The 18,727-nt window shown below is 33.3% G+C and overlaps 3 protein-coding genes across 4 annotated transcripts in view; 2 read left to right on the top strand and 1 right to left on the bottom strand.

The window, feature by feature from the left end:
• Positions 1-4,859: 4,859 nt before the first annotated feature.
• On the top strand, positions 4,860-7,032 carry LOC130236434 (molybdopterin synthase sulfur carrier subunit). Its single transcript, XM_056467136.1, has 3 exons — positions 4,860-4,969; positions 5,151-5,272; positions 6,906-7,032. Exons 1-3 carry the CDS (start codon positions 4,958-4,960, stop codon positions 7,030-7,032), a joined length of 261 nt encoding a protein of 86 aa, XP_056323111.1. The 5' UTR covers positions 4,860-4,957.
• Positions 7,033-8,683: 1,651 nt separating this feature from the next.
• On the top strand, positions 8,684-14,646 carry LOC130236432 (molybdopterin synthase catalytic subunit). Its single transcript, XM_056467135.1, has 4 exons — positions 8,684-8,798; positions 9,268-9,421; positions 11,326-11,449; positions 14,066-14,646. Exons 1-4 carry the CDS (start codon positions 8,684-8,686, stop codon positions 14,150-14,152), a joined length of 480 nt encoding a protein of 159 aa, XP_056323110.1. The 3' UTR covers positions 14,153-14,646.
• A 1,995-nt stretch (positions 14,647-16,641) lies between these two features.
• itga2.2 (integrin, alpha 2 (CD49B, alpha 2 subunit of VLA-2 receptor), tandem duplicate 2) overlaps positions 16,642-18,727 on the bottom strand; it is a 47,554-nt gene continuing 45,468 nt past the window's right edge. For both annotated transcript variants that reach the window (XM_056466232.1, XM_056466233.1), the window contains exons 27-29: positions 18,471-18,560; positions 18,269-18,385; positions 16,642-17,704 (exon numbers count right to left, since the gene is read on the bottom strand). In XM_056466232.1, coding sequence (XP_056322207.1) covers positions 17,609-17,704; positions 18,269-18,385; positions 18,471-18,560 — 303 coding nt within the window. In that variant the 3' untranslated portion in view covers positions 16,642-17,608. The remainder of the gene's footprint in view (positions 17,705-18,268; positions 18,386-18,470; positions 18,561-18,727) is intronic.

The following is an 18,727-nucleotide window of genomic DNA, read 5'->3' as shown; positions in this document are numbered from 1 at the left end:
GACTATTTTGCAGAAATCCCACTTTATTTCTCAGTTTTAGGTTTATACTACACAACTCTCAGTTTTTTTTTTTTCTTAAAATTGCAAAATGTGAATTTGCAACTGCTAGTTTAGAACTCAAATCTTAAATTCTTCTTTAATAAATAGTCTTTAATGAACATTATTTAGTTCATATCTGTTGTATATTTGTCTAACATTTGTTTCATGAAGGGGTCTTATATCTGGAAAACGTTTTCACACTAAATTAGCAGTTATTACCCTGACTGCAGAGTGTTAATGTGAGATGAAATTGTTTTAAAATCACCCGTCTCTTATGTTATAATCCATAAAAGTGTCCTAGGGGGATAAACACATACTGTACTAGTGCTCTAAAACTGATTGGTACTTAGTCTATAAAAGAGGCACAACTTGGCAGCACAGTTTGTATGAAATGACTCTGTGATGGTAATTGGATCACCTAATTAAATAATTGTATATTAAATATATATTTGTGCAGTTAACATCTCATTTCCCCATATGGTTCCTATTTGGTAAATTTTTGGAAATCAATGCTTTGGGAAGGTAACCTAAAACTTACCTCACCAGAATGTCACATGGAGTTTTTTGTAACAACTTAAGGAGAACCTAAAACTAAGGGGACAGTGTTTATGCAAAAAAGAAAATACTAGCCAACAGAGAAAGGTTGGATTTAATGTTTAAATAGTTTACCAAACACAAAGCTTTCTCAAAAAAAAAAAAAAACGGTTCGCCCAAGTACACTTGCATGGTTGATACTATATGTTAGCAATTTATACCAGTTGTTATTCGGGGATCAAAAGTCGACTCCAACGTTTGAAATTAATTCCATCAAGAAGAATTGTCATTCTATTGACTCTTCTTTTCAGTTTCGAAGAACAACCGGTTATGGTATGCCTGCTGAAGCATCTAAATAATACACTATATAAACATAATTATTACCTTTAATTCAAGTTAGAGTCTGCATAAAACTAAGTTTAACATGTTTATTGGATTAGCACACATGGTTAGTCTTAAGGTGAAGAATTAATCAGTGCAGGTTAATCCACTCTTTTGGTGACCTTTAATAAAAAAATCTAACCATTTGCTTCTACTCTGGAACAGCAATCCAGGAACACAAAAATAAACCCCGCCCCCTACTCAACATTCTGGTTCATTTGGAAATATGTCATCATTCTGAAATTAAAGTCTGCAGCAAGTCTTCTGGTTCACACAGATTTTATTCGAGATTAAGTTAACATAAGGGTGGCATTTCACAGCAAGAAGGTCACAGGTTCATGTCCTGGCTGGGCCAGTTGGCATTTCTGCGTTCGTGTGGGTTTCCCCCAGGTGCTCCGGTTTGCCCCACAGTACAAAGACATGTGCTATAGGTGAATCGGATAAACTAAATTGGCCGTAGTATACGAGTAGGTGTATGAATATGAAAGTGTATGGGTGTTTTCCAGTACTGGGTTGCAGCTGTAAGGACATCCGCTGTGTAAAACATATGCTGGAATAGTTGGTGGTTCATAACCCTGATAAATAAGGGACTAAGCCTTAATTATCAGAAAATGAATGAATGAATTATTGAACTTAACATAGGTTTTATACCTAATGCACACAAAGACATTGATACACACATGGAGTTTGTTCTACATGCTGTTATAGCCTACATGCTGTATGCATAATGACAATTATAGTCCACAACAGAAGTTTAGAGCTCCACTCTGAATTTATATAAAGATAACAGATGTGTGACATGAAGGGATTTATTTTGTTTTAGTTTTTAAGAAAAGTCTACTTTATTTTTCTTTTTTCCTAGACAAAACATTGCTGAAAGCCTGCTATTGATATATCACACTTTGTGCACATGTAGTTTAGCATGATAAATTGCTTGACTGAATTTTCTTTTAGCTTATTTACTACTTGCCAGGCTTGATGTAAAGAATTATGGAAAGAATCTCAACAACTGTGAAGAATTGATTCTCAGAATCGATTAAAGGTTTAGAAATCAGAATCATTTCCAAAAATGTTGGCCCCAATTTCTTAGCCCTGATCCCAATTACCCCTTAACCCTTGCTTAGGGGTGTCTCGATTTTCATTTGGTGGGAGGCATAAGGGTAGTGGGAAATGCCAGATAGCGCTACAAAACAAGACCACACTACAAATGATGAGTGAGTAAACACAAAGCAAAGAGACCCCAACATGTAAAAAAAAAAAGGCATCGATAAGGATTTTTGTTTTAAACAATCATAATTGCGTTCATGTTTTGCTTATAAAAGAAACTTTTTTATTTTTAAATCGCTGAATTTCACTAACAACAGTCCCATGTATAACTGCTGCACATAGTCCCATGGCATATTTTAAATTCGGACTTGAAAGAATACCCTGTCAGAAAGGCTAGAGGCAGTTAATTTGCTTTTTTTCAGCATATCTGGTACAACGTTAATGTTGTTGTCTTGTAACTAGTTACATCCATGAGCATTGTGTAAATAATGATGAAACTGTGTATGAAGCAGGGAGGCGTGAGGAAACCCTAGGGCTCATTTTTGAGCTGAAAATGAATAGCATTTTCTAAAGTCCAAATAATGTGGAAAACAACTTTGCAAGTGAACAATCTAATAAACATTGAGGACAATTTATACTTCGAGTGAAAGCGGTCAGGCCAGCGAAGCCTTCGCACAGTCGCATACTCTTCGCCATAAGCCGCCTTACTGCACACAACAAACGACAGATCGAAAGTCATTGATTTCCAATGGAGAGTAGCCTGGGAGCTGTGTGGAGTCCTGATCATCTCTGTATGTGGAAAATTCATATCCGATTTCAACTGCGGATACGTTAAAATATTTGAACTTCTACGACTAGACCGTATGCGATTGGTGTATTCCAGAGTTGTCCAAGCAGGTCTGTGCGCGTGAAATGAAATAGGAGGGTTTTATTGTTGTTGTTTTTTGAATCAGAAAAAAGTCTACGTTAAAAAAACATTTCTATTCATAAATGAGTTTTAAAAAGATATTTTTTTATGTTGTCTCCACATTTCCTCCAAAAGTTTTAGCGCTCTATGAGTTTCTAGTATTCATTCATTTATTCAACCATGGTGAACGGACGAAGAATAAAGGCTCTTGCTTTTGCACTACTTTATTTCGAACACTGCGAGAATCAGCTTCTCTCCCATGGTGCACAACAAAACGACAAGGAGGCGTATTCCAACAGTCGTGTTCGAATGTCGAGTGCAGTGGAAAGGCAGCTATATCGTAACAGGTACCTCTCAAAAAAAAAATGTCGGAATAACGCATAGCGTTTAGTAATTCATGTTTATTCATATAGCGCTTTTACACTGTAGATTGTGTCAAAGTAGCTTAACATAGAAGTTCCAACACTATCTCACGGCAATTCGTAACTTTTTCATTTAGTGGCTAATTCGTATGAATTCGTATGATCTAATTCGTATAATTTAGTACGATTTGCTCATCCTCCAATGACGGTTGGGTTTAGGGGTGGGGTTAAGTGCCACGCCTTCTTTTTAAAACCGTACAATTTCGTACGACTGAACTAGCCACTAAACTGACAAAACGTAAAATACTTACGGTTTCTCTTGATATCAGGCTGGAAGTTCTAATAAATTGAAACTGTGTCCGTCTAGTTTTGATAAATCTCACTTTTCCTCCTCATTTAAGTCTTCTTAAAGAATCCCAGGTGAATAAAAAAGAATAATTTGGCACAAGTGATATCATGTATTATGTATTGTCTGAAATGTCCCTACCAATAATTTAATGGACCTTTAGTAACCTACATGTGCATAAAGTCAAGTTTGCTACGAGTTCACTGTAATACTATTAACCAAGACAGTGCAATTAATCGAAATTCGCTTTTGATTTTGGCCACCATGATTATGAGAAACTATAATCGGGATAAACAGTTGAATTGCATCTCACACCTCTGTAAATTTACACCTTCTTTAAGCCAGACTGCAGTAAAATCATGTAAATTGACTTTTGCAGCATGGGACATGATTGTTATTTGTAGTATTAAGTGTTTATTTTATATTATTAAGTACTTTATTCATGTTTTTAAAAGCTCGAAACAGAATTTGTGCTGTATAATGCAGCTCTAAGTATGTCTGTTCCCGCTAATGACAAGAACAAATCTACGCCCTTGATTAGTAGTTTGAAAACTGTAAGACCTGGTAACCAATATAGGCTACCCGTGGATTTGAATTTGAAGAAGTGAATGTTAACATGGCCTGCCAGATCTGCGTGAGGTGCAAGCGGTGTCTGTTGTCCCTCTATTGGGGAAGTCGTAGAAATGCAGACCGCTCCAAAGCGTCTGGTTAACAAGACTGAATAATGTGAAACGGGACATGCGCTGCACAGCTGTGTGTGTGTGTGTGTGGCTGTAGATGTCACTGCATTGATCGAAAGCCACACAGAACTGTCTTACTGAACAGAAACAGCCATCGGCTATTGAATAATGGCGAACATGCGCATGATCAGTTGCTTTTAATCCTTTGTTTGAACACTAAACGCTTTAAAGGTTACACATGAGTGTGTTGTTTTGCACGAGTCTCTAAATATGGTAGCCATAAAGAAAGTGTTTGTACCTTGTAGCGTTATTTAGAGACGTGATGAATCGCTCGGCTTGACGTTGGATTTAGAGACATCTGCTGGTGAACGGTGGAAATGCACAACCATTTCTTTCTTCTCAGGAACATGTTGTCTTTTTGAGGGAAAATTTTAAAGAAGACTTAAATGGGGAGGAAAAGTATGATTTTTTTAATTAAATGTGACTAAGAGATTTTAATGCCGCTGATTGAGTCTTGGAATAAACACAAAGCGTGATGTGTGTGTTTCCTGGGCGCGGGTCAGCTGACCTCAAGCGGAACCAATCAGATTCCGGCTGTCAGGAAGATAACCCGAAAGCTGCGCGAGTCTGAAGTTTACATGTGTTCACGCAACATTCATACATGAATACCGAGGTAAGGCTGCTTTCCTAATCGTTCATACACTTACATTTCATGATCAACAATGTGCTGTGCGAAAATACAAAACTATTTACATTTACGCTAGCAATAATGATTTCAGTGAACTTGATGACATGAACTGTTACAAACTGTAGATGTGTGTTGTGATGTTTATTTAACGTTACTCGTTAAACAGGTGTCGGTGCTGTACTTTGCCAAAAGTGCCGAATTAACGGGACTTAAAGCGGAGATTATTACCGTTCCTTCAAACATATCGTCTGTGCAGCTCTGGCAGGATCTGGAGAACAGACACCCGAGGTGAATTATTAATAAACTACTTTTATATTTGTGTTCAGATGATGTTTAATGTTACATTGCGAATAACCAACGCCATTAAACTAGAAAGCTCTCTTTAAATGAATAAAAAGATCATGTGATCTGATACTTCATTTACGCCTCACGCTTGAGTCCAGTTAACTGAAAATAATTATTATTAATTGTTACTTTTCTCATGACAAACATTACATAGAATTGATTGGCAATCTGTTGATTGTAGTGGGTAAATATTATATTCACAAATGTAAATCAGTACCTAATTTGCAGAAATTTCCTTGTGACTTAAATTGTTTAATTATTACTTTGCAAAATGTTTACAGTCAAACGGTGTAAAAACTGTGACAATTTATAAGGACTTTGTAAATATTATTTTATTTGATAGTTTGCCTCTGTACCCTGTTTTTTTATCATCTTATAATAATATTATTGTTTTTATTTATTTATATATAATTTCCTGGTTGATTATTGTACTTGATGTCAACCATTGTTATGGGTAATGTGATTGTATTGTTAAAACACAATAAAAAATAAAAATAATAATATTAAAATATTATTTTCGCAATTTAATGCATACTTATTTCATATATTGCATATTTATTTATTATTCCGTATATGTTTACATATAAATAATTGAGAGCTTTATATATATATATATATATATATATATATATATATATATATATATATATATATATAGTAATTATTAAATTTATTATAATTATTATTTGTTGTTGCTTGAGAACAAACATATTTCGATATATGTTTTTTTTTTTACTGTTTATTGTATTTTTCTTTGAAAACTAATAATCAGAAATAATGATATTTATTATGCCAGAGAACAAATAAATATGTACATTTAAAATTGTTGTTTTTACACAATGTCTGTCTATCTGTCTGTCTGTCTGTCTGTCTATCTATCTATCTATCTATCTATCTATCTATCTATCTATCTATCTATCTATCTATAGTATTGAGGTAAAGTTGGTTTTATATTCGCAGATTCATTTTTTCACAGTGACAACTTGTGACACGGTCTCTATATTATTTACCGTGCTACATTGAATATTCGGTCTAAAATCGGATGCAAGTGTGACTTCAAAAACAACATTAGCACTAATACGATTTCCCTATTTAATATTTGTAAAGCATACTATTGTGAAATTATATTAAGGAGAAATCCTGAATGTGCGCATGTAAAACCAACTTTATCTCAATATCTATAGTATTTAAATATAATGTTATATTTGTAAATTTAGTTTTATTATACTTATTAATATATTTATATATTATAAATATATTTGACATATTATTTATTTATATAATAATATAGTATTTTTTGTAAATTTGAATAATAGTGTGCAACACAAGTATAATTTGCTGAAAAATAATATCAATTCCTTTATGAATAATAATTATATTAGTTTTTGTTATAATATTTTTCAATTACCTAAGATCAAGTATTTGTATTTAATCTGTATCATGGAAAAACTATAAATGAATTGAGACCTATTCTTGCCTGGTTTAGTTTTTTGGTTGTATTTTATATTTATACATTTCTCCGTTACACATACCATACTCACCCTTTATTCCTGAAGTGTCTGTGTGTTGTTTTCAGGCTCTGTGTGCTGCGGGGTCAGGTGGTTCTGGCTGTGCGTCAGGAGTTTGTGTCTCTGTGTGAGCAGCCACTGAGCCTCAGAGACGGAGACGAGTTGGCCATCATCCCGCCACTCAGTGGAGGATAAACTAACTCCAGAGGTGGCCAGCAAATCTCACATCTGTCTGATTTTACTTTACTCTAGTAGTGTAGGGGCTGCAGATGGTGACACCAGCACCTGATTATATTTTATTTTATATATCCTTGTCCCTTGGTGGCTTTGACATGATGAAAATTATTAGAATTTGCAATGGATTTTAAGTAATCTGCAAATAAAATCCAAAAGTTTACACCTTTAACTGAAATAACAGTCTGAGCAGATGATGTTTTAATATCACATGCATAGAGCTGCTATATTCATTCATTCGTATTCTTTTCGGCTTATTCCCCTTATTAATCAGGGGTCGCCACAGCGGAGTGAACCGCCAACTTATCCAGCATATGTTTTACACAGCGGATGCCCTTCCAGCTGCAACCCATCACTGGGAAACACCCATACAGCCTCATTCACACACATGCACTATGGCCAATTTAGCTTAATAAATTCACCGATAGCGCATGTCTTTGGACTGTGGGGGAAACTGGAGCACCCGGAGGAAACCCACGCCAAATCGGGGAGAACATGCAAACTCCACACAGAAATGCCTACTGACGCAGCTGGGACTCGAACCAGCGACCTTCTTGCTGTTAGGCGATCCTGCTACCCACTGTGCCACCATGAGCTGCTACATATATATATATATTAATAATTGAACATTGTATTGGCTCTGTATTGCATTTTGCACAATGACAATACAATGAATCTCTTTAATTGAATCTAATCTAATAATAAAAGTTATGTCTATTAGAAATGCATGTTTGACAGTAGCTTGAGTTCAGAGTAACAGAAGTTAAGATCATTAAAATTTGTATCAAATTAAAATTTAAAGTTAAAATTTATTTTCATTAACAAAAAGTAGCATCTGTAAAAACAGCCTCATCTTTTGTACATTTTTCAGCGGATCGTCATCATTCAAAAACCTCATTACCATAGTTAATAAAGTAGGTTAAGTTGGTTTTTAGATGTTTGTTATATATAAAAAGAATTTAAAATAATATTACTATATCCAAAAAAAGTATTATAAAATTGTAAATGTTATATAAAAATCCCTAAATACCAATAATATGAGTTAAATATTGTAATTATATTGCATTTAATATATTTAATACATGAATAACATTATAATTTAATGTAAATATAAATATGCCCTGTTAGTGTTACTAAAGCAAATCTATGATAAAAGCTGATGATTTGGGGAAAGAAAAACCTTTAGCCTGACCGTTGTCGCACAACATTTCAGATCTTCTTCACATCAGTGTTGTGGAGATTGACTGCGCGGTTTCATTCGGCTTTAGTTTAATTTGGGGTTTGCATTCACTCTAATTCTCACAGTGCTGTCTTTGCTGTTGAATCATGCTGATAAACAGTTTGTGTGATGCACAATAAATATATAACGCTATTTTGTTTCGATTTGGTGCATTCGGCGATATATCTTGTACACAACAGAATGTCAGTTCACAATCTATAGCAACATTTACTCACGCTAGCTGGAAAGAAAGTGGCAAAACACATTTGTTAACATATTGTATTATATTATATTCTATTCTATATTTTATTATATTATATTATATTATATTATATTATATTATATTATATTATATTATATTATATTATATTGTATTTGCTTTTTTGTACAGGTATGGCTGCCGATGGGGGTCAAGATTTAATCACACTCACTACTGACAAACTTTCTGCTGACAAAGTGTCTGAATCGGTTACATGTCCTTCCTGTGGTGCTACTTCTCTATTCATCGGTCAGTCTTTCTTACATTACACTGTACATACACTATAAGGAAAGAGTTGTTTTTTAAGTTCTGTTAAATTACAAGTCATTTTTAACTTTTATAAATTAAGCAGACTTTAAACATCAAGTTAAATCTTGTATTAGCCATGACAACATATCTTTTGTTTTTTTTTAACTTGCATTATCCTTACTTTGATTAAATTAGTTAATTATGTATCAGCTTACTGTACTTTAACTTTCAGTCAACTTACAAATGTAAGACAGCAACTCAATTTTTACAGTGTAACTAGATCATTTCTTCCATTTCATTTAATTGAACTCTTTTTTTTTTTCTAGCATCTCTTTGCAATGTAAAAATAAAGCAGCTTAACATGGATGGAAAAAAGAAAGTAAAGGCCATAATATTTCAAATTGTGGAACATAGATTTTTTTTTCAGATGCATATTAATTTATATGCTGTACATACTGTCCTCATTTAGGCACTACCCGAGATAATTTCGAGGGTAAGAAAGTGATCCGGCTTGAATACGAGGCCTACGCTCCAATGGCAGAGTCTGAACTGAAGAAGATCTGCAGTCACATCAGGACAAAGTGGCCCAGTGTCAGACACATTAACATACAACACAGACTCGGGTGAGGAGCGATGCATAATGGCTGAGGTAGAGATGTCAACTAACAATTAAATAAGGGATAATGTACATCTCATCTGTTGTTCTGACAGAATTAACCCCGACAGGCTTAAGCAGTCTCGGGGCTTACTTTTAAATCTAACATATTTCAATCTTGCTTTAGTTCTTTAAAAAATAATCTTTATGCTTGCATTTTCCAGGCGCACCTAGTTGAACACATCTCAAGTTTTCAGAATGCCACAAGTGCACTGCAAGTCATGTGACTAGAACTAACAAATAAGCTTCAATACTTTGTATGGAATACACACATTTCATTATTAACAGTAGACTAATAAGATCAGACAAACAAACATCACCTAAAGCAAAAACTGTAGAATACACAAGACATGTCACTCGTAAGTGTAATGGTCAATATGGCGAATGAAGCCCAGCCTTCTAGTACAGGAGCCAATCAGCGATCGCTATATGGTGAATAAAGCCCGCCTTCTAGTACAGTAGCCAATCAGCGATCGCTAAAGAATGACAATTCTCCGGGGGAGGGGCTAGGACCAGATGTGAGTTTCTGCAGATTTTGTGTGATACGAACATTTAGAAATGAAACTAAATAGACAGTTGTTGTTTAATTTTATTGGTTATTCGTAATATGAAATTTAATCGAAAGCTTGGCAAGTAGTTTTGTAGAATTTGATGTTTAACCCATTCAAGCAGAATGCCGAAGCATACTGCGAGAAAGGCGTATTAAAGATGGCCGCTGAGTGAAATGACTTGCCTTAAAGGGACTTTGCCTAAACACTGCAGTGCTTTTTAATTTTCTCCGTAAATAAAACTTGTATCAGATCTGCAGCAATGGTTGGTCATCCTCAGTGAAAACTGTTGATGGTCGCCTAGCAATGAAGGACGCCTCAGGAGCGTGAGCGTGTTGAAAAATGGTGAAGAAATGCTTTCCTTGCACTTTCAGTGCAAGGCATGTGAATGCCCCCTAATGTGCTACATTTGTGTCACTTTTTTCATTTGGGCTGGGGTTGCTTGTTTGTATTTATATGAAAAACATAGTTTTGAACATTGATCGGAGCTGTAATAATCTACTACTGTACTGTAGCCCCCCGCCCCCCCTCCCCTCTTTTTTTTTTTAAACATAAAGCTTCCAAAAAGAAAAACTGCTGAATGCAGCATACACTAACTTCACTAACTTCTTTATTAGCTGCAAAAAGGTGTCAACAACTCATGTATGTTAGTACATGTATATATTTATATGGTAAAGATAATTCAAAGTCCTCAGATGAGCCTGTGTTATTAGTGTAGTCAGTTGTTATTAGGGAGTAACATGCTTTGGAATGTCAAGATTGACCAATCAGAATCAAATATAGTTCATTGTGTTGTGTTTTGGTGTGTTAAAATGTGCTGTGTCCACTGTGAATAGCATTATCTGAACTTTAATTGTCTTAAAAGGATTAGTATATCTACTTTAAATCAATTAGTACATTTAGCTCATGAATACATGCAATATGATTAGTGTGGGGTGTATACAGGCAGATGAAGTGGGCTCATCATAACTAAATGACAGAACACTTTAACATCATGACTGAACATCTTTTTTTTTCTTAGACTACGCACATTTCAAAAGAAAACAGATTTACATTAACAAACTATGGACAAATAGGTTGCCAGTGTGTACGTCTAAGCATTAGTCATTACATTTAATAGTTAAATGGCTCAATAATCGTTCACTGATTCGTTTTAAGTTTTTCCTTTGTGTTTCGACTGTCATGCACATCCTGTGATGCCAGTGACAATGACGTCTTGCATTATTATGGTTAAAGCTTAAAGATTTTTATTTATAGGAAAATGATTGAATATTTGTGGTCAATTTCATCGATATCATAAAGTACATGTTGTGCTCTTTCACAGTCTGGTTCCTGTAACAGAAGCGAGTGTTATTATAGGCATATCATCGCCGCACAGAAGTGATTCCCTGGAAGCGCTTAAATACTGCATAGACACACTCAAAGCTACTGTGCCAATCTGGAAAAAGGTTTGAACATACTCTAACAATGTGCATTTACACAAAAACTGTAGTAAAAATGGAAGAAATGTTGTGGAGAATATTGTGGAACAATCCCTCTTCACACAGATTCACGAAAATGACTAAAATAGCTGTATTTTGCATGCCAGACCAGTTGGTGGCGATGTCTCTTTTCTAAAGATGCTTGTTGCGACTGTAGAATTAACACATAATAGTACTTAACACGTGCAATTACAAAAGATCCTCACAACGCGACACGTTTTTAAAAAACGTGCTGCATTTTCTCACAATGCAAACAATTTACGAAAACGTGCTGCATTTTCTCACAAATCAAACAATTTACGAAAACGTGCTTTATTCTCAATGCAAACGGTTCACGAAAATGTGCTGCATTTTCTCACAATGCAAACAATTTACAAAAACGCACTATTTTCTCACAATGCAAAAATTTATGAAAACGTGCTGCATTTTCTCACAGTGCACAAAATTTTTGAAAACGTGCTGCGTTTTTCCACAAATCAAACAATTTACGAAAACGTGCTTTATTCTCACAATGCAAACAATTCATGAGAATGTGCTGCATTTTCTCACAGTGCAAACAATTTACAAATTCGCACTGCATTTTCTTACAATGCAAACAATTTACGAAAACGTGCTGCACTTTCTCACAATGCAAACAATTTAACAAAAAAACTTGCTGCATTTTCTCACAACGCAAACAGTTTATGAAAACGTGCGGCATTTTCTCACACTGCAAACAATTTACAAAAACGTGCTGAGCTTTTTCACAATGCAAACAATTTACAAAAACGTGCTGCGCTTTCTCACAATGCAAACAATTTACAAAAACGTGCTGCGCTTTCTCACAATGCAAACAATTTACGAAAACGTGCAGCGCCTTCTCACAATGCAAACAATTTATGAAAACGTGCTGTGCTTATTCACAATGCAAACAATTTACAAAAATACGCGTTGATTTCAAATGTTAAAATAAACAAACAAAAACTCACCTTTCAAAGATCACCTACAACTTCACTGAACAATAGTCACATCACAGCAGTGTCCATCATGTTTTTTGGTCCCCTTGAAAAATTTCCTTTGTGTTCTCTATTTGCAAGTGTTATGAGAAAATGCAGTGCGTTTTCGTAAATTGTTTACGCTGTTAGAAAATGTACTGCATTTTATCAGTTTTGTTTGCGTTGTGAGAATTTGTAGCACGTGTGCTGTCAAACGAATAAAGATCTTTTTTTAATTTGCTGGCATTTTTTGTAATTGCATGTGTTTTCTTAAATTTCATCACGTTAAGCTTTCTTGGCTACTGTAAAGTGGTGGGGTTTTTTTAACAATTTTTTTTTTATAAAACTTGCACATTGAAACTAGGCATGGACCGGTATAAGATTATAGTGGTTACTTTACTATTATACTTTTTAAATGTCTGGGTAAAAAACTAAAACTTTTTCCCCCTTTAAACACAATATATTTCATTTTGAGAAACATTTAAAGTATTTTGGAGCAGTAAACATGTCAGGCTAAGCAATTCAAATAGATTATTGACTTCTTCCTGACTTTCAAAAACAGATTTCTTTACAATTTAAAACAGCATCTTTGGAAATCTTATCTGCTGAAGATACTGTTGTCCTAAAAACAACAACAACAAACCTAAATAAAAATCTTACACATACATAGCAGAAAATTTAGGCGGTTTTAAAACATTGACTTTTCCAAACTGTGGTACACGTTGAAAATGGTTATTGCCTATTCGAAACACATTTTCAGAAATTTGCAGCAATGAATAACATAACAATATTAATCAAAATAAATGCAGTTTCTGATCATTGGTGTATCCAATATTCTTGTTATCAAAAATAAGGAAATCTGTTTAAATGGAAAATGATACACTTTATAGTTGTTCTTTTTTCATAAAAGAACGCATTACATAAATTAATTATCATTTAAATTGTTGCTATTATTATTATTAGTTATTATTAATATTATTTTAATTATTTTTATTTTAAAGGTGCTACGTTCCTGATCCAGACATTTTTTCCTCTACATTAAACATTTTAAAGCTGATAAACAAATAAAAATAAATAAAATTTACCCCCTTTTTCTTATCAATCATGTTGTTAAATGCAGGGAAAGACAATTGTATAAACAATGACAAAATGAGTTTTGTATTGCGACCCTGTTCTAGGTGTTAAGCAATGTTACACATTATATTTTAATCATATTAGAATTAGTTCATCATGATGTGAATATAATGTCTGCGTTTGGTCAGAATCATGACATTGACATCATAATTGGATACAGTTGAAAAGACTAACAGTCGTTTGTTATTTAAAAGCAGCTGTTTTTCATGCTAGGTTAATTGCATGCAATCAAATCGCGCTCGCGGCAGAATAAAGTATATTTGTGCCTCTAATACCTCATTCATTTTATTTAACAAATGTTCCAAAGTTGTTTGACTCGTGTTCGTGGAAGCCCTCAATGTTTTGTGTCTGCAAGAAAATATAGTTATATAATAACTATTATTTGATTTTTACCACCAAAGTTTGGTTATTTCTTTTCGTATATGACATTGTGCAATTGTTTGCAGCATGTTTGTAATTATTTTGTTCTTGTCAGGAAATATACGAGTCCGGGGAGCCTTGCTGGAAGGAGAACAAGGAGTGTTTGTGGGCGGATGGTGGAAAACATCCCAAAGAAAGCTGAAAAAGTCCACTAGTAAATGAGCTACAGTAAATCTCACGAAGCATCAAGGAGGTTTTATTGCAAAAATACAAAGTTCACCTGGAGAAACACAAATAAAGATTCTAATCAAAACAGTCCATCTTACAGTTTAAAATGTATTTTTTAAGAATGGACACCTTTTTAAAAGTGCAACAACATTATGTAAACATTAACTAAACGCTTTGGAGCTTGTTAGTAGTTAGACATGTTTTCCAAAGGTTTTCTAAAGACATCACACCATCAGCAGAAGGCAAAACCCTGAATTCACACATCATAATAACATACTGGCAACGCTTTATATTACTTTTATCATTTACAAATGTTAAATAAAGCTTAACATTATTATTAACGTGCTCAAATTGTCTCACTGTACATTTGTGAATGATATGAGCATTATTAACTTATCAAGTGTTGCCGTTTCAGTAGTCACAATCTCATTTTTTTGAGCAGTGTTAATACATTTCCCTGATATTTCATGTACTCTTGCACTGATTATTATTATTATTGCTGTGATTTGCTAATGGTGTTTGCATAGTACAGACAAAAGTGACAGCAGTAGAAGATTCACAGAAACATACATGAGATCGACAGCCTAGTTTGAGAGAGTAATTAAATTAACAGTTTTGTAATATTACTTTTTTTTATGATAACCAGGGCTGGTGTGCTTTAAGTCTCCAAAATATACTTGTGCATTGTTGCCACACACATTATTTTTGGTCACACTTTACTATAAGGTTTGATAGTTAATGTATTTACTAACATGACCTAATTATGAACAATACTTGTACAGCATTTATTAAGCATAGTTCAACATTTACTAATGCATTATTAACATCCTTATTCATGCTAGTTAACTTTAGTTAATGCACTGTGAGTTAATATGAACTAGCAATGATTTATTTGCATTAACTAACATGAACAAATACTGTAATAAATGTATTGGTCATTGTTAGTTAATGCATGAACTAATACAACATTATTGGAAAGTGTTACTTTATTTTTACACTCAATTATGTCATAATATAAGATAATTTCTCATTTAAATGATGTCTTTCCTTATCATAACAATTTTATTTCTATAAAACATGTTTTTTCTTAAAAATGAGATATCATGACGTTTAAACAACATAATTATCTTGTTAAAACAACATCTTTTCTCGTAATAACGATAATGAATAAAAATAAATAAAAGTAAGTTGGCAGCAATGCATCACTGAGACAATATACTCACGCCACAGTTTTTCTGTTAATAGTTTCAAAAAGTTCCAAATATTGTATTAAAATATATGTATTAATATTAATATTGATATTGCTACGATTTTATGATAACAGTTCAGTTGACTGGAATGCTTTAAGTCTCCAATATACTTGGAGTGTCAAAATTGATTGCTTTTGTTTATGGGTTAAAAAGATCCAAATATTGTATTATAATACAATTATAATTAAAATAAGTATATCAATTTTGTTATTTCTCTGATTTTACAATAGCAGTGACTGATATGCTTTCAGTCTCCAAAATACTCACGGCAAAGTGTTTTGTATTTTGTTTACGGGTTACAAAAATACTGTATTTTAATACAATCATAATACAACAGCATTACAATTGTATTAAAATGAATTAGTTACTGCTGCGATTTTACGATAAAGTATGTCTGGTAAACTTTAAGTGTCCAATATTCTCACAGCCAGGTTTTTTTGGTTATGGGCTAAAATATTTTATCATTATACAATTTTAAATAAGTGATTGAATAAATTTTTGTTTAAGTGAATTAATTAATTTATTATTGCTATGATTTTAAGATAACTATACCTGGTATGTTAGAAATCTCCAATATACTCAAAGTTTGTAGTTTCTTGGTTAATGGTTTTAAACAGTTGAAAATTCCTGAGCTGTGTTTGTGAATGCAGCCCACATGTAGATAAAAGTCTAAAATATGTGCTGCACGCGACAAGATAAACGCACAACAATGACAATGGTGAAAACAACAGCAATTACTGTTTGAAAGCATCTGAACAGTAAGGTGAAGACTGCTTTAAAGCAAGCAGGTTTACAGTATTAAATACAGAAAAATCTGTCAGTGACTAGCAAATTAAATCTACCTGCTTGTTTACTGTAAATGAGCTCCGGTGTGCTCATGCTTTAACTGAACTGAAGAAATGGCAGCTGTTTATTACTAGCCAAAGTGAACTGAAACCCGTTACCATATTCATATGTAATCTGTATAATGGAAGAACAATAAACGATAGCAGATATTCCATTTTTGGGTGATCTCTTTAACACTGTAAATTCATTTTACATTCTAAAAAACATTCAAAAAAAAAAAGAGCGTACATTTTTATTTATTTTTCTTACCTAATTTGACTTTTAAGTATATTGTGGCTTTAAAGGGGTCACAACATGATTGATATATATATATATATATATATATATATATATATATATATATATATATATATATATATATATATATATATAATTTGAATGTTGCTGAAATTTTCAGTAAACCGTGTCTGTTTTGACTGGATAATATCATTGCTTAAGAAAAAGTATGAGCTGCCCCTCATTATTGCACAGGAGTAAGAAGATCAGTTTTAAATGTAATGTAACTTCTACCTTTAAAAATCTCTAGTCGACTTGCGAGGTAAATAAGTAGAAAATATACAGTGTCTGACATGAAAAATAGACTATGCTAGTTATGTTCTTTTGAAATAACAAATAGTTTTGAAAGAATAGTTATACTGAATACAAAGCACATGTAAACAAAAATATTCGGCTCTTTTTCTGTCAAAATAGCAAGGTAAATTTCATTTTTAATTTGTCATGGTGTGACCCCTTTAAGTATTTGGTCATTTTAGTACTCAAGTGTACAATAGATGATCAAATGTGTTCAAATATGCCAGTTTGCCAACAATTGCTCATAACCTGTGGACGATAGTCTTAAAAGATCTAGTTAAAGAGATAGTTCACCCAAAAATGAAATTTCCTCACCATCTAAACATACTCAAATGGTTCTAAACTTTTAAGATTTTTTTCTTCTGTTAAAAAGAGATAACAACTGAAAACAAGATATTCTGAAGAATGTTGGAAAAAACAGTCATTGACTTCCATAGTAAAAACACACCAAAATACTATGAAAGTCAGCTGTTTTTTTTTTTACAGTCTTATTTCTACCTTTGTGTTCAACAGAACAGACACTCTGGTTTAGGAGGATAAGTAAATGCTGTAACACTAGCCATGCAGAGATCAAGTTAAAAATGGTATGCTTGCACCCCAAAACCTTTGCTGCTGTTCAAGTCTTGCAAAGAAAAATCTACAAGAGATGAACAGGTTTGAAGTGCTGCACTGTAATCACACCCGCACTTTTAGAAGACCCAGTTCACTTTTCAAGCCCCTTTCTTGCCATTTTATCAGAGAAGAAAGTAGTCTCAGCACATCTCTCAGGACGCCTCATCGTTTTCCTGCAATTCTTGGACCTCGGCTCCATTTTCCTCACCTTTCATCAAGGGTTGATATTTTCTCTTGAAGAATCCAAGCTGGATATAAACAATTGATTGTTAAATATACACAATTACGCAAGTGTACTACACTGTAAAAACATGGAAATTAGCAGTTTTCTGTATTTTGTTACATGTTTTTACTTTTATTGTGTTTTATTTTTATTTTATAAATGTTTTAATATTGCATTATTGGACCTTCAAAGAACTTTTAACCTTGACAAGTTGTAAAAAGTGACTTTTCTGAGCATTTTTAATAGTTTAAGGCGATATATTGTTTGGCTGTTGTATATTACGGTACAAAAACCTTGTAATAAACTGTCAGTACATTTTCTGGTATTTTACAGACTTGTATCTATTATTTCTCATACATCATTTCAATCTACTAAAATGTCACTAAAAGTCATTTTGTTAAGCTGTAGAGTTGAATTTTTTATTTTTAACATCAATTGTTGACATCAGAGATCAAGGTTTTTTAATGTGATTCACAACTGTAAATAAACGGAAAACACTTGTGAATCACTAAATATGGAAACTTTTAATTAACATACTTTTTACAGTGCTAAAACCATAGTGCTAAAGCTAAAACTGTAAATAAAGTACCTTGTAAAGCACAGCGACAGCTAGAGCCAGTAATAACAGACCACCGATGATACTTCCTACAATGGCGCCCACTGGAACGTCTGCTTTAGCTCCAGGTTTGCTCACTTTGACTTCGACCTGCGATATGTTGGCAATGATTGCTATTGCGTCAAATATATATTTGAGAAAGCTTTCAATATTTCCTTCAGAGTTTTGTCTTTACCTTCAGTTGTTTCTGTTCTATGAAGAGTAGGTCTGGTTGAGACGTCTCTATATCAGCCCTCACAGAGAGCACAATGTACAGGAAATCAGCCTTGATTGGAGAAATGAACACACACAGTTTAAAGGTGAGTTCAGGTACACTGTAAAAAATAGCCGTGATAAAATATTGTAAAAATGTTACAGTAAAAATCCATATAAGCTGGTTAACATTGTTTCCTTAATATATATGGCGAATAACCGTAAATTGACTTTCCCAGA

The sequence above is a fragment of the Danio aesculapii genome, chromosome 10, assembly GCF_903798145.1.
Source record: "Danio aesculapii chromosome 10, fDanAes4.1, whole genome shotgun sequence".
NCBI lineage: Eukaryota > Metazoa > Chordata > Actinopteri > Cypriniformes > Danionidae > Danio > Danio aesculapii.
This window is presented reverse-complemented; position numbering and strand designations above follow the sequence as displayed.

Bases quoted from the DNA above. Each gene is read 5' to 3' on its own strand.
- LOC130236432 (XM_056467135.1), top strand. From the start codon at position 8,684: ATGGCTGCCGATGGGGGTCAAGATTTAATCACACTCACTACTGACAAA. The intron at 8,799-9,267 runs GTCAGTCTTTCT...GTCCTCATTTAG, and splicing joins TGCTACTTCTCTATTCATCG to GCACTACCCGAGATAATTTC. The intron at 9,422-11,325 runs GTGAGGAGCGAT...GCTCTTTCACAG, and splicing joins AACATACAACACAGACTCGG to TCTGGTTCCTGTAACAGAAG.
- LOC130236434 (XM_056467136.1), top strand. The intron at 5,273-6,905 runs GTGAATTATTAA...TGTTGTTTTCAG, and splicing joins CTGGAGAACAGACACCCGAG to GCTCTGTGTGCTGCGGGGTC.